This window comes from Aythya fuligula, chromosome 2 (genome assembly GCF_009819795.1).
Source record: "Aythya fuligula isolate bAytFul2 chromosome 2, bAytFul2.pri, whole genome shotgun sequence".
Classification (NCBI taxonomy): domain Eukaryota; kingdom Metazoa; phylum Chordata; class Aves; order Anseriformes; family Anatidae; genus Aythya; species Aythya fuligula.
The window spans coordinates 17,620,304-17,634,646 of NC_045560.1; the positions used below are offsets into that span (position 1 = coordinate 17,620,304).

Below are 14,343 nucleotides of genomic sequence, written 5' to 3' on the forward strand. Positions count from 1 at the left end.
TCACTATTTGGTTTCTTTTAACAAATTCCTGGTATTATGCTATTGCCCTTGGCAACTGGTGAAGCAAGGGGAAGGGTCACATAGTCCTGGAAGAAGGGAAAGCAAATGTAATCGCTGCGAGCCTGAGTTAAAAATATAATACTTGAAAGAGTACCCAGGCATCCTGGAAACTGAGCTTCGTGTTTATCCACAAAATAAGCATGTGGGGACAGAAGTGGTTGAAATGCTTTAATTCTGCCACTCTGCTGATGAACCTCTGCCCAGACTGGGAGCGAATGGGATGCCCTCCACGTTTACATACTGCAGCTAAGCTTTTTCATTTGGGTTTTGGACTGGGCTTTGGGCTTCTGCTCCTGTGATATGAATAACTTCAGGGCAGTGGCTTCCCACCTCTTGATTTGTAAAATCCCAGCTGTTCCTTGCTGGTTGTGCGGGCCCCGTCAGAAATCCATCTTACATATGTACATCGTTAGAAAGCGTAATTATTTTTTTTTTCTGAGTGCATGAACTGCTTTGGACTAGTCTGTGCATCTTGGAGGAGAAGAAGGTCTGCAAACTGCAGTTTGTAAAGCTGTGCCTTAGGAGGCCTGTTCTGGAAAGGAGAGTTTATTTCTAAACACCCTCCAAAACAGCACTAGGATTTATTTATTTATGCATTTATGTATGTATGTATGTATTTATTTATTTAATCAGTGAAACTGCCCCTTTTTCCCATTCAAAAAAGAAGAATCCTCACCCCTGCCCCCTCAACAAATTTAAGTAACTCAATATGGAATTAAAACTCAACTTGGAATTAGAAAAATTACGCGAGTTTTGCTTAGAGAACGGAGGCCAAGTTTTCAAATTTCTTCTCCTCTGCAGTCACGAAGGCTGTAAAAATGATAGAGCGGAGTCACATAATGACTCGATGCTAAGCTAAAATTTCAGAATAACAATCATCAGAGCACTGCCAGCACAGATTTGAGCAGCCAGCGCTGTGCTGGCTTGAAGCAGGTTTCCATCAATAAAGCAGAGGTGAAAGGCTCTGCTGCTCATCCCATCCGAGGACTCCCTTTCCTTTATTTACCATTCAGCACAGCAGCTAGGATTTCTTCAAAACACGTGAAGGTTAAGTGTCAAAACAACAGGCCAGCCCATTCTGCACCCTATAGCTGCAGCTGTGGTTTTGTGAGCAAATCCTTAAGTGCACGTTGCCATTGCAATGGCATTGATCTGCTTTTGGACTTGACTAGTCAGCAGAGGGCCCTTCAACCCTTTCCTGGCCATGAGGAATCTGACAAACAAATCCATCAGAGCTGAGCTAAGTTGATTTTGATGCCACTGTTTTTTTTTTTTTGTTGTTTTTTTGTTTTTTTTTTTCCTTTGGGTTGTTTCATCTTTGCAAGTTCTGCCTTGGGACTATGTGAGCCAGTTACATCTTTGTTAGTGTACTGGGATGGAGCTAATTATCAGTAGGCACAAATGATATTTTGAATGTGATTATCTGTAGTTTAACCTGTCCTGCCAGTTGTGATGGACCTGCCATTAATTTCTACCTTTTTCCCCCCCTTTTTTGCCAACGTTAAGTGGCTAAAAGCCAAGGTAAGAAGTGTTATTTCTCCTTTGACCCACAGTGCCTCATGTGACTGATAGTAGAGGCTGCAGAGCCATTAAAACCGAAAACTAGCGCGCTCTTACGCTCTCCTCTGCTTTCCATAGGATATTTAGATTAAACGTGCTGTACTTGATTTTTGTTTTATTTACAGCGATTAGCGTGTGTCAATCTATCTGTGATACATTGACATCTGCATTCACACATAGATACATTAATTTCTCTAACACGTGTAGTGCTTTGCTCTGAATTCAGTAGCTGCCTTGATTCCCTCCACTTACATTTTTATTATTTTTTTTTGCAGGAGACTTCCCAGACAACCTGAATGACTCTGCTAGTCAAATAGCAGGGGCAAACTGAGCAATTCTGGGCCCATGCTGACTGTGTTGTACCGTCAGCGTTAAAGTTTGGGTTAAATTATTAACACTCAAATCGGGACGAACACAAATGTGGCTTCTCCCTAAAGAAAAGAGAGATAAGAGATTTGTGCATGAACCCGTCAACTGCCTAGCTTTCTGATGTCTGTTGTAAATTAATAGCAAAAATAACATTAAGCTTGTATTTAGACTCGTATATACTGGTATCTGTCTTGTGTGTAGCTAAAAACTTGCTGTTTGACAGCTGTCTGGGAATTCTCACTTCATATTCTTACACTTTAAAAAAACAAAAAACAAAAAACTGTCAATAATAGAGCTGCTCCGTTATAAAAATAAAATCATGTTTTCCCTTATTTCAGCATGGAAATAACCAGCCTGCAAGAACTGGCACCTTGTCAAGAACAAATCCGCCTACACAAAAACCACCAAGTCCTCCCATGTCAGGCCGGGGAACTCTGGGGTAAGAATGAAAGCTGCTTGGTGCCTCCTGCGTAATAGATAGTTTTAATTGTGCCCGTGGTGGGGTTTTGTTAAATAGGTGGAATGGATGGTGGTTCTGATTGCCTTCAGCAAATAACGCAATTGCTTTTTTTTGTATAAACCCTTTCAGCTGCACTGCCTCTTATTTTCGTGATGACCTTTCGAAAGAGCCACTTTTCATGAGGGAGAGGATTTATTACAGATATGGGTGAATGAGAAGACTGTTGTTATTCCTGAATTTTGGACAGAAATCTCTGGTGACATGAGAGAATATCAATAAGGTTTTAACTTCAGTGGGGGAAGGACTTCATTGTTGAAGGTCTTTGTCTGCTTGTTTCTCAATATTACAGAGATAAGAAGTGGCTGTTGATGCCCTATTTGTTAAATTATCTCAGCAAAATTCATGGCATTGTTAACACACAGACAACACTGATTCTCACTGGCTGGTGAATTTTTATTTGCATGCTTAAACGAGGAAAGATGCTGCTTTCCCCAAGTCCCCCTGTGACTTCAGTTCCCTACCGTAGCATCAATTTCACTGCCGTGGACCTGTGGGGAGGGAAATCTGCTTATCATTGTGTGCCAGCAAGTAGTTGTTGCTAGGGACTGAAGCATTAATACCTGAAAAGCTCAGAGCATGTGCCACGCCGTTCTGTATGCCCATCTTCCAGAAGCCATCCGAAGCAAGATCTACCTATTTGTCCCTCTCAGCATTTCCCTGATGCTGTGGGAGACTGAGGCGCTGCAAAGCTGGCTGGTGTGGTTGTATTGGCTTCAGGTAGGTTGTCTGGAAGAAGTGGGGAGCTGGAAACATGAGGAATAATGAGACAGAACAGGAGCAGCCGTCGAGGAAAATCAGGAGCAGCAACTGCTTTTGTCAAAGACTTAGTGATTTTTAATCCTGATTTGCTGCTTTGCTGCTTCAAGATGGCTGTGTTTATTGTGTATTCTACAGAGAAATTACCCTAGGGGTTTCCTCGGCATGTTTTGTGAAAATTCCCATTGCTCGAGGGCACGCAATCAGTATTCCAATTGTCTCTCTTATCCCGGCTGAGAGAGAGTTGTTTATCAGCCCCAGGAAGCTGGGGAAGGCTTTCATGTCCTCTTGGACGCTGGGAGTGAAGCAGCGGCGCTGATGCACTGGTGAGCTGCCTCGTTCCTGCTCCCCCGAACGAGCCGGAGCTGTTTGGTTGCCTCCGCTGCTGCCTGATAAGGATTAATCAGCTGAACGTCATTTCCAGATGAGCTTGACGAGAGGCAGCAGTTGGCTGAGGGGGAGGAATAATGTGGGCTCGTACAGCGATTCCTATCTGCCCTTCTTGTTCAGGAAGCTCTTGTCTTGAGCAGCCGTGCTCTGCCAAGGCACGAAATATCATCGGCATGACTGGTTCCCCTAACATATGCAGGAAAAATCGCTAGAAACCGCAAGGATGCTGCTCCTCTCCCTTTGATCCGCAAAACCAGAGATAAGCGTGTAAAATCAGAACAAGCTTGGTGTCTAACACGGGCCTTTAAGTACGTGCTGCCTATTGTACAGCTCGTCCCTCCAAGGCAGGGCTGTCCAAAGGAGGGCTGTGGGGAGTGAGGGGAGCCCTGCTCGCAGGTCTGAGCTGCAAAATGAAAGGAATGGCAGCAGGGGGGTCTTCATCGGAGCTGCTCAGGCTGGAAATCCACCGGGGGACAAAACGAGTGGAGCTGGATGGAGGGAGTAGGTGCAGTTGCACCGTGAGGGACCTAGAGCAGAGCACGGCCCTGGGCTGCCTTCAGCTCCCTGGTGGCAAGAATTAGGGGACGGTGAGGTGGGCAGCTGTGGGCTGTGCCAGGACAGGGCTGTTGTCCTCCCCCATGTAAAGCAGAGAAACAAAGGCAAGGATTGGACTCAGGAGGCAGAAAGAAATTATTTTTTGCTTCTCTGGTGCTTGGGAGTTTGAGTCCTTCAATGAAGTTGAGAAGAGCAAGGAGGAACTGAAGCTTGGCTGAACTGGAGGACGTAGCAGGGGGTTGCTTTTGATAGGATATTTAAATCCGATTGGCAAAACAAATAGTGCCGAGGGGCTGCATTTCCTATTGCCAGTGCATTTCCACCGACAACACTTTAAAACATTAGTTTTCAAAGCTGTTTTTGTTGGAAGCACATTGAAAATCTTCCGTGCTTACCATTTGATTTGGTGGCATTTAGAGCTCTATCTCTTACAGCTGGAATACGAAATTTATTTTTCCCATGGCTGATCTCTTTTGGCAGCTCTATAGGTGGTAGCAGTCTGCGCATCAAACTCATCTGCAGTTCTTTGTATAGACAAACTAATTTACAAACACCATAGCTCGTGCAAACAGTGATGATGTTTCCGTTTTTCTATTTAGAGAGGTTTTAATAATAAAACTTCGTAGTTAAAATTTAGTGCTGTTTTGTTCCGTATTGTGAAAAGGAAGTGGATACATTCCTTAAAACACTGTGAAGCCATGGCACTCAGCAGCTCGGTCATAACCAGTAAGCGAAGAAACGATTAAATGCCAGTAGTTTACTATTTTTGTTTTTGCTTAGCTGGTGCTTTGCCAAATCCTGTGTCTTGCGAGGGATCTCTCAGTTGCTAGCGCGAACCGAGGAGCTCTGCAGTTGAGCACAATACTCAGGCTGTTCCTGAGGCAGCGACGGGTCGGGTAAACAGATCTGGAAAGATCTGTGTTATATTTCTGACTTGATGCAGCCTGTTACGTGACCTTGGAAGTCTCCGAGCTTCACTTTCTTTGTCTGTAAGATGGAGACAATGAAGCTGATCTGCGAAGCACTTAAAGATCTGCTGAAGTGATATGCTTGATTAGAGCATGAAACAATGCTGCTAGGAAAAGCCCTGGTGATTGCAAATGTAACTTGGTCTGCGAATCTTTCAGACTTGCTCCTGTCTTAATGAGTGGAATACCTTTTAGCCAAGAATGCTTTTAGGACAGTTACGCATTTGGAGGGGAGGAAGAGAAAGAGGACGTTGTTACCATGGAAGAAGTGGTCACATGCAGTGGATTAAAAGATAACCCTGGAATAGTATGCAGGTGTAACTATTGTATGGTATGTAGATAACGAAGAGATTTTTGGTGTTAAATTTAGCTTAGGCTTCTTAAATCAGTTTATGTGCTCTAGGCCAACTTGTGTGGAGCTTTCTACCCAAGAGCACTATAGAGAGTAGAAGGTGATTTCACCCCACCTCTCCCTGGTGGGATTTGTTTAATACGCTGTAATGCGGGTCGCTGTGCAGTGGTCTCACATGGAAACTGAAGGAAACAAATGGCATCGGTACTTCATGCATTTATCCTTTTGCTCTTCTGATCATTTATCTTTGTCTTCAAATCTTTTTCCTTGACCAGACGAAATACTCCTTACAAAACCCTGGAGCCGGTCAAACCGCCAACAGTTCCTAATGATTACATGACCAGTCCTGCCAGACTGGGCAGCCAGCACAGCCCGGGAAGGACAGCTTCCTTGAACCAGAGACCAAGAACACACAGGTAGAGCACTTTTTTCCTCACTCAGACTCTTTCCTGCCTGGCATGCTGCTGCTTACTGAAGTCACAGAAAAGCTTTGAACTTCTGTGCTCTTGTTTTTTTTTTTTTTTTTGTTTTGTTTTTTGTTAAAAGGCAAAAGGTGAGTTATTCTACCACTCTGTTAATGCACAGAACTTCACCATAGTTATTGTTTGACTTCTCTAACACACAGAAACATCTTTGTGCTTTATTGAAGCCTCATTATATCTAACACCATAATTCCGTAAGCACAGACCTCATTTGTTTTGTTCGGTGTTATTTTTTCCCCCAAATAAGCAAAACTTCAAAATTTATGCAGTTGAGAAGTGCAGTGATGATGGTTCCCACTGGGTTAAATAAAAAGGTACATTGTTAATCTTAACCCAAATATAGTTAAGCTTTATAGAATATCTTTTTTTATTGTTGTTTTCAAGACCACTAATTGCAAAGAGAAGTTTCTCTTGATTAGAAATGCTGTGATGAAGATAGTCAGAAAGAGCTGATTGCTTTCTTTTGGCTAAAACTTAAATGCTTGTAATCAGTGCTAGCATGATAGAAGTAGAAAATTAACCTTACTAGCAGGTATTGGCATTAGCCAGTTGTTTCCACATACTTAAGGGCTTTGAAAGAGCAGTGTGTTTCAGGATGAGAAAGGTGTTCATGTGTACCTTGTTCTTTTCTTTTTTAATATGTAAATTTCTTCTCAAATTGCAAGGCTAGATTTTTCTCCAAGCCTCTGGAGCAAGTTTGGTTTCTTCAATTTGATTATATCAGAGGCTTCAAACTGCAGGGAAAAAGCAGATAAAAGAGTTCAGTGTAGTTAAAAATAAGACAGTAGTTCTTTTCAGACAGCTTCTTCCCTATTTATTTATTTTTTAACTCCCAGTAGGCAATTAAACACAGGAGGTCTCTAATTGAGGGGTTGAGAGAGAATTTTGGACACAGTTGTTCATGAAATAGTATCAGAATTAAATGACAACTAAATCAGGTTGCAGTGAAGATCTTGTTAATCTGTTTAGTTGGCTACTGTGAATGCTCCCTACTCTTGTCTCACAAGATCTTTTTTTATGTAGACTGCAGTTAGAAATTCAGCCGCAACCATGGTGACAAGATCAAGGTCCTCAGCAGACAGAACACTGATTTTGAAGGAATTATCTTGGCTTCCATTTCAGATCACTGCTTTTCTTTTTGTAACAGTGTTATTTTCTTCAGATATATTTGAATGATTTGTTCTTGGCGCTTGACAGCATTGATTTGTAGCTACTCAGGAGTTTTAAATAAACTATAGAATCACTGAGTACTCCTTAATTAACATGAATGGGTTAAAGTGGTGTTTTGGCTTAAAGGCATATCGACTGCTTAGTTTTCTTTGTATTACCATTTAATCCGTGTAGATTCAAGCCTTGGCCTAAGGAATGTTCATGGATAAGAATAAGGAGAGCTTCCATCTGAGCCTCGATTGATTCCTTTTCGGCTCCCTCAATGAAAAGAGATGATGCGGCCTCTGAAAGATGTGCAGAAACATTATTCAGTTGTTCACTAGAAATATGTTCTGTACAAATCTCTATTGCTGGCCTTGAATTTGAATATCATATATGCAGTACTAAGACAAATTACTACCTGGCTGTACTGTTACCTTACAGACTATCTCAGAAACAAACATTTCGTACATAAAAAGTATGTGCACGTGTATGTGAAAAAGTATATTGGCTATACAGAAAATTATTTCCTGTCTGCTCAGCTTGGTTTATTGTGGCTGATTTCAGTTAAAAAGTTCTTATTTTCAAGCGCTATTCTGAGCAGAGGAAAGATCCTTCAGCTGATAGTGTAACTAATTTTAAAAAATTATATACAGTTTAGGCTTGAACTCTTCCAGCCCCAGCTTAATACTTCTAATTAATACAAGGCCCTTGAACTATTCCTGCAGTTGTTACTCCATTGCCTAGAACTAGTATGGTTGCTTACCTTTTTATTTCTGAAATCATTTAATTAGACATTTTATGCGTAGTGATGTTTATCAGCTTAGCTAATTCCATTTATTAGGAGTGCAATGCATCCTGACTTGATTAGCTGTATGAGATTGTAGGTGGAGACAGTTTTTTTTTTTAAAGTGGATTTTTCAAGTCTCTAATTGAGTTAGGCCAGCGTAGTTCACACAAGGAACGTGACTGTTGATAATTGTAGGAATGCTGTGCTAATACTCAATGTTCCTCTGTTTTACAGCGGTAGTAGTGGAGGAAGTGGCAGTCGAGAGAACAGTGGAAGCAGCAGTATTGGCATTCCCATTGCCGTGCCTACACCTTCACCGCCAACCATTGGACCAGGTATGAGGGGCTCTTCTTCTCATGTTAGCTTTAGGCTGTAATGACAGTCATGTGTTTGCAGAGGGATTTTTTTCTGAACACAATGGAGGAGAAACTGTCCGGAAGCACAGTCATAGTCAGAAAATCACTTATGAGTGCTGAGGGACATCTAAAGTTTTAATTCTTTACCAGAAGTACTTACAGAACAATCACTCATGGAATAACAGATGCTTAAAACACCTTTGTCTGTCCATGTTTTGACAAGACAATCGTGGGACAGGGGACAGTAAAGGGGAAGAGCATGATGTTTTAAAGCTTCAGTACATTTTCAAGGGCCATGCCTACAAGTAGGCGTTTCTGAGTGTCCTGAGAAGCAGCAGCAACTGTCAGTACATATTTGATGGGAAATCTTTTTTTCCAAAATAGTCTACTAATTTACCATCTGCCAATGATTTTCTGTGTGTGTTCTTAATTAAATAAAAGTCTTTACCTCAAATAAAAACCAGAAGATGACCTACAAAAAATTGCCAGTGGTAGAATTCAGACTCATCCACCAGTGTCATTTATTCTGTTACAGTCTGGAGTTGCTAAGCTATGAGGGGGATCATTGTGAGAGGCAGGAGAACAAGTGTTATACTCGAGGACAGCAATAAAATAGAACCATGAAGGATCTCTCATCACCAAAAACATGTCCTCCTGTTTTTAATAATGATGAATTGTGTGATTGTGTAGCATCCTTCTTTATTAGTAGACTGCAGGATTATCTTGATAATAAACCAACTCTGACACTTGCTTACATTTGTGTCTTTGTAAGCACATAAAATTAATTCGTACAGGAAAATAGCAGAATTTTGGTGCAATGTATTTATGCGATTGCACCTCTTAAATCATTGTTCCTTGGTTGCAAGTCTTCAATTTTTTATGCACATGTAGGCTTTCCTTTCTTTTTCCCAGGTGTTTCTGACCCTGCAGTGGTACAAATAGGCATGAATCTTACTATCATCTGTCATCCCATTGAAATCAATGGGAATAAAGATCTGCAGATACAGAACCCTGTGTAGGATCAGGGCCTGAGCTATTATCAGTTGATTCAAGTTGAATTTTTGTATTTGTTTGGGAAGCCTATCATGTGCCCATGCTTTCTTATTTGCTTTTTTAATATATGGCCTAATTGGGAATATAAACTATTTTATTAGCACACATTTCTGTTCCTCCTCCTCCTGGAGCCCCGCCAGCACCACCACTGCCACCACCTCTCCCGATGGGCAGTCTGATAGGTGAGACTTGTGTCAATGCTGAAGTGATTGCAGTTGTGCTGCATAATCAATAATCATCTCTTCCTAATGGACTTAGCGAAGCTGTTTTTTCGTTTGTAGTGGGTGCTGTATGATTTTAGTACACAAATCAATTCTGGGGTGATTTTTGTTTTCTTTAAACAATCTAATCTTCACTAATTTCCCGTGGTTAAAGCCTCTGAAGATAAATGCACAAGGTATGGGGGAGGTTGCTAGTTGCTTGTAATCTCTGTTCCCAATAAAGCTGAGATCTAATTAGTCCGATCTATAATAATTCCAAATCAGCTTGAATGTTGGTATTCTGCTGTATCACTCTTGCAGTTGAAAATAAGCCACTATGGTTGCACTCTCACTTAAAAAATGGAAGCTGATGTGCGATGTATGTGATCTATCTTGTGGGAATAAGGTGATTGAAAGGCAGTAGTGTCTGTCACAGTGGCTTGGGTTTGATGCTGTGCTGCAGCAGGCAGATGCCAAACTGGAAGACCTGTGGATACAAGCTGACAGTTCTTGAAAAATTACCTCAAACATTACATACAGCTATTAGGAATGGATTTAAAAGTAGTAAGTATAAAAAGACAGACACCACCACCCCTTTTGTATCACAGGCTGATGGCAAAATTCATTGATCTTGCTAAGAGACGAGCTTTGGAGGCTTTGACCCACATAACCTGTTACACTTTCTCTTACCGGAGTGTTTAAGTGAAAGTGACTGTGGATGGCACTACAGGACTGCAAACTTCTGGTCACACACAGTTTGTGTGTGTACGTGTGTGTGTATGCATTCCTGTATATATTTTTATATGGTTATATAAGATATATACGTATGCATTTAAAAGCACAGAACATTCTACTGCAAAACAATTCTTGCACTGAAACATTGCAAAGTTGTGCATTGAATCCATGTGACCTCAACGTGTGAGATTGATTAGTTTGCAAGGTTTGATTCTTTCATTTGTCAGAGGTTAATGCAAAAAGAGCGCTTAAATTGTTTTTATTAACGTTGAATTTTGTGCAGCAAGCATGTGGAAGGTAAAAATGGGTGTTCATCTTGACGAGTGAGTGACATGTCTTTCTGTCAGCCTGCAGTGGTGACTGATCTGGTAGAAATATAAATTCTGTGAATACAAAACCACAAGTAGCAAACATGATTGGCAAACATGCCAAGTGTCTGAAGCTCATGTCATTTAATTTACTGTTTAGTTAGAGCAATTTTTGATATTAGATTGGAGACAAGTTCTGGTTCACAATGGAAAACGTTTGCTTTGAGCAGAATGTGGATTTTTTTGCGTGTGCTTTTTAATAAAGGGTATTGCATGTAGAATTATTGAGATATGCTTACCAGTTGGAAGCTGGCTCAACTTCCCAGTCCCACCCAGTCTGTCAAAGTAGTTTTCCCAGCATTTCTCAAATGCCCTTTATATCAATGTTATTTTATGTCCTGTGTGTTTTTTCTCATTATTGATTATAACAGGGGTGTTTGTTTTCTATTAATCTCTTGGTACTGCCTTAAGTTATTGGTGGTCTGTAATCAAGTGATTCCCATGTTCTGGGCTTTTTCTATTTTCTGCATTCTGCCCCAAGTAATGCTCTGCTTAAGTCTTCTCCTCGGTTCCTCTGGCTAATGCTTTTCAGCTGCTCCGGGTTCAGCTCCTGGTTCCCAGTATGGCACAATGACCAGGCAAATCTCGCGACACAACTCTACCACTTCTTCAGCATCTTCTGGTGGATACAGACGGAATCCTTCTGTGACTGCCCCATTTTCTGCTCAACCTCATGTTAATGGCGGGCCTCTTTATTCTCAAAATTCAAGTAAGCTTCTGAGCTCTGAAATCACAAACTGTTTTGAGCAAAATGATTGTAAAAGCATGCATGACATTTTAACGTATTTGTGAAGAGCATCAATAAAATTATTGCTTTCTTTCCTAAAATAGAAGGAAAAACAAACAAGAAAAACCCTTTTTAAGTTGTAAAGTGATTGCACTGTATGCAATTACACTGTTTTTCCCCTGAGTTGTTTGCTGTTACTCATGGCAAGAAATTATTATGATTGCCTATCTAATTATAGGCACATTATACTTAGTATTTCAGGTGTGCTTGGGGAACATAAACTAAAATCAGATTTTTTTTCAGGAGACCTAATGTGTTTGTAGCACACTCCCTCCACTACTGGGCTAGTGGCAAGAGAGTGCTGTCAGAGCACAGCGCCCCTATGACAAGCTTTTCCCATTACATAGTTTCTCCCTGTCTCTGTCTCATTCCCAAATCCTATTCCTGATTCCAAGTTTCTCCTTTGTTCTTCATTTGAAACTTTACTGTTAAAGAAAGGACAGAAGAGTTCAGCCTCTTTTCTTTTCAGCAGACAACTCCTCTGTGCTTCCACACGACTAGAATAGGTGAGGATGGATGAGGGATGGGATGCAGTGGAGCTAGTTTTGGGACTAAAACTGAGCTAGTTTTAGTCACTAACATTCTGCCTAACCACCTAGCAAGGCAAGCAAGGTTGACTGCAGAAAGCTCTGCAAAAATAAGGATCTAATAGAATGATCTTGGTGGAAAGCTAGGTTTAGATCAGGAACTTCTGCCTTGCTGCTTCACAAGGAAGAACTCCAGCAAGGATAATTTTGACCAAATATACGTAGAGGAGTGATAGGACTCCAGTGGCTTCTGGTGGTGTGCCAACTCCTTAAACTTCAGTGATGTTTCATTAAAACAAAATGTAGATGTTCAGGCTAAAGCTCACTACAGATGAGTGCTGGTTGTTAGTATATTTACTCTTAAGGAAAGAATAGATAGGGAATGTTTGAAACACTGAGGTGAAGAGTATTCTCAGAGGTTCACAAGTATTACATTTATCCAAAAACATCTTTGTATGCAGGCACAGTACCTCTCTAGCTTTCTTTCCAATCCTAATTTTCCTGCTACTCTCTCTGACCCACGCTGACCCTTCATTTCCCTCCACACTCCTGTTCCCTGCAATTAATTCACCATAGCAATAGAAACTCCTTCCTGTTCAAACAGTCATACTCTGTTGAACAAACAGGGCATTACTCCTGGAAATAGTTCAGTTGCCTCGAATGCTCTGCACACCACTCTTTCTGAACAGTTGTAGTTTTCCAAAGCAATTTTTTGCTCAAATGCAGGTGCTATTCCTTAGTCTAGCCTCTCTGGTGTTTTCAAAATACTGATTGTCAAGATTTTTTTTTGAACAGTATTTTGATGGGTGTTTTTCTACTTTAAACTATTTTTCTCCATTTCTGTAACTGGTGATTTTTTTTAATGCTACTGTCTTGACATTAAATCTAGGTTCCATGTTTCTTTAAGATTTTACTTCTCATGCTAACAAATATTCTGTTTTTTCTTAGATGTTTACTTCAATTTTGTGAGAAACCTGTTTGTTGTCCCTCTTTTATTGATTGTTTCCCCCATACAGTTGATTTGATTATTGGTTTTGTAATGAACTAAATGCCTCGTTTTTATTCATCAAACATTAATCTTAGTTACGGCTTTATTTAAAACTGTTGCATACTTGGAAGTACAGAACCTCTTTCAAATTTGATTCCAACTGGAGTATACTGCTGAATTCCCACCTTCACAGGAACTTCTCTTTTTCAGTGTAAGAGAAATTCTGGGAAGGGGCATGGTATAAACAAATGCGTTATGTTCTTTTGTTTCTTTTTCTGTTTCCTTTTTTTTTTTTTTTTTTGGTTTGTTTGCTTTGTTCTTCCCCCCCTCCTTCACTGGGAGATGTCCCACCAGAGCTGGTACTTTAAATGGCATGTCCTGCCACCACCATGCCTCTTTCCTACTTGCAGAGGAAAGAGTTGAACACCTCAGCTGTCAGCCCAGCACCTCTGAGCACTGGTGCCTGTGTTTCACACCTCATTTCTCTCTGAGGAGGTCCATACTTCACAGGAGATGAGCTTGTGGCTTCCTGGGCAGCTCTGGGCACCAGTGTAGTCAGTGGTAGCTATTCAAGCCTTTGCCAGATTCTTAAGTTGCTGAGCGCCTCTAACCAGAGAAGACTTGATAATTCAAAATAGATCTCCTGTTTTCCTACCAACAAGCAACGAGGTCCCTTTTCCCATTTTTCCACTGCCCTGCTCGTAAGCCTGAGCAGAGCAAAATGACAGGAGGTGCTCCCTGTGCAGACACGGAGCATTGATGTGACAGCATCGTTGCCTTTGCAAAGCAGTCGTCGTTGCTCTGCGGCAGGGCTGCTTCGCTGCATTTGGTGTAGCTCCCTGCTCTTACGTTAGAGGAGGAGTTGAGCATCCTCTACAGCATCACCTCCTCTTCTGGTAGCACGCTTTTTAAGGAGAACTCCTACGTTTGAGCAGTATGATGGAAAGCCCCGTGTTGTGTGCTCCCCGAGCGAGGCTGAGCAGTCCCCTTGGCACACGCAGCTCCCCGACACGCAGCCTGTGCCCTGCTTTTTGTGCATGGGCACGGGCACATTTTGCTTTTCGAGCCACAATTGGCTAGCCACGAATTCAGCCTTGTTGGAAACACAAGCTTGAAGAAGGTTCTTCCGTGTGTGTGTGTTCTTGTTGTTCTTTACATACTTTGTTTTTTGTGGTCCTCGTTACTGACGGCTGCTTTTGTTTGTTTCCTTTTTTTTTTTCTTTGTTTCCTTTTTCCCCCGTGTCCGTTGACTTCCCCCGAAATGCTGTGTGCGTTGCTACCAGTTTCTATTGCTCCACCCCCTCCCCCTATGCCTCAGTTGACTCCACAGATACCTCTCACAGGCTTCGTGGCCAGGGTGCAGGAAAACAGTAAGTCT

General features: G+C 41.5%; 1 protein-coding gene across 7 annotated transcripts in view; it reads left to right on the plus strand.

The window, feature by feature from the left end:
- ABI1 (abl interactor 1) overlaps positions 1–14,343 on the plus strand; it is a 76,766-nt gene that overhangs the window by 55,217 nt on the left and 7,206 nt on the right. The window contains exons 4-10 of one of the 7 annotated variants that reach the window (XM_032180971.1): positions 1,567–1,581; positions 2,328–2,428; positions 5,806–5,946; positions 8,186–8,286; positions 9,462–9,542; positions 11,196–11,372; positions 14,249–14,335. In XM_032180971.1, the coding sequence (XP_032036862.1) occupies positions 1,567–1,581; positions 2,328–2,428; positions 5,806–5,946; positions 8,186–8,286; positions 9,462–9,542; positions 11,196–11,372; positions 14,249–14,335 (703 nt within the window). The remainder of the gene's footprint in view (positions 1–1,566; positions 1,582–2,327; positions 2,429–5,805; positions 5,947–8,185; positions 8,287–9,461; positions 9,543–11,195; positions 11,373–14,248; positions 14,336–14,343) is intronic. The other 6 variants (XM_032180968.1, XM_032180967.1, XM_032180966.1 and 3 more) reach the window with 6 other exon arrangements.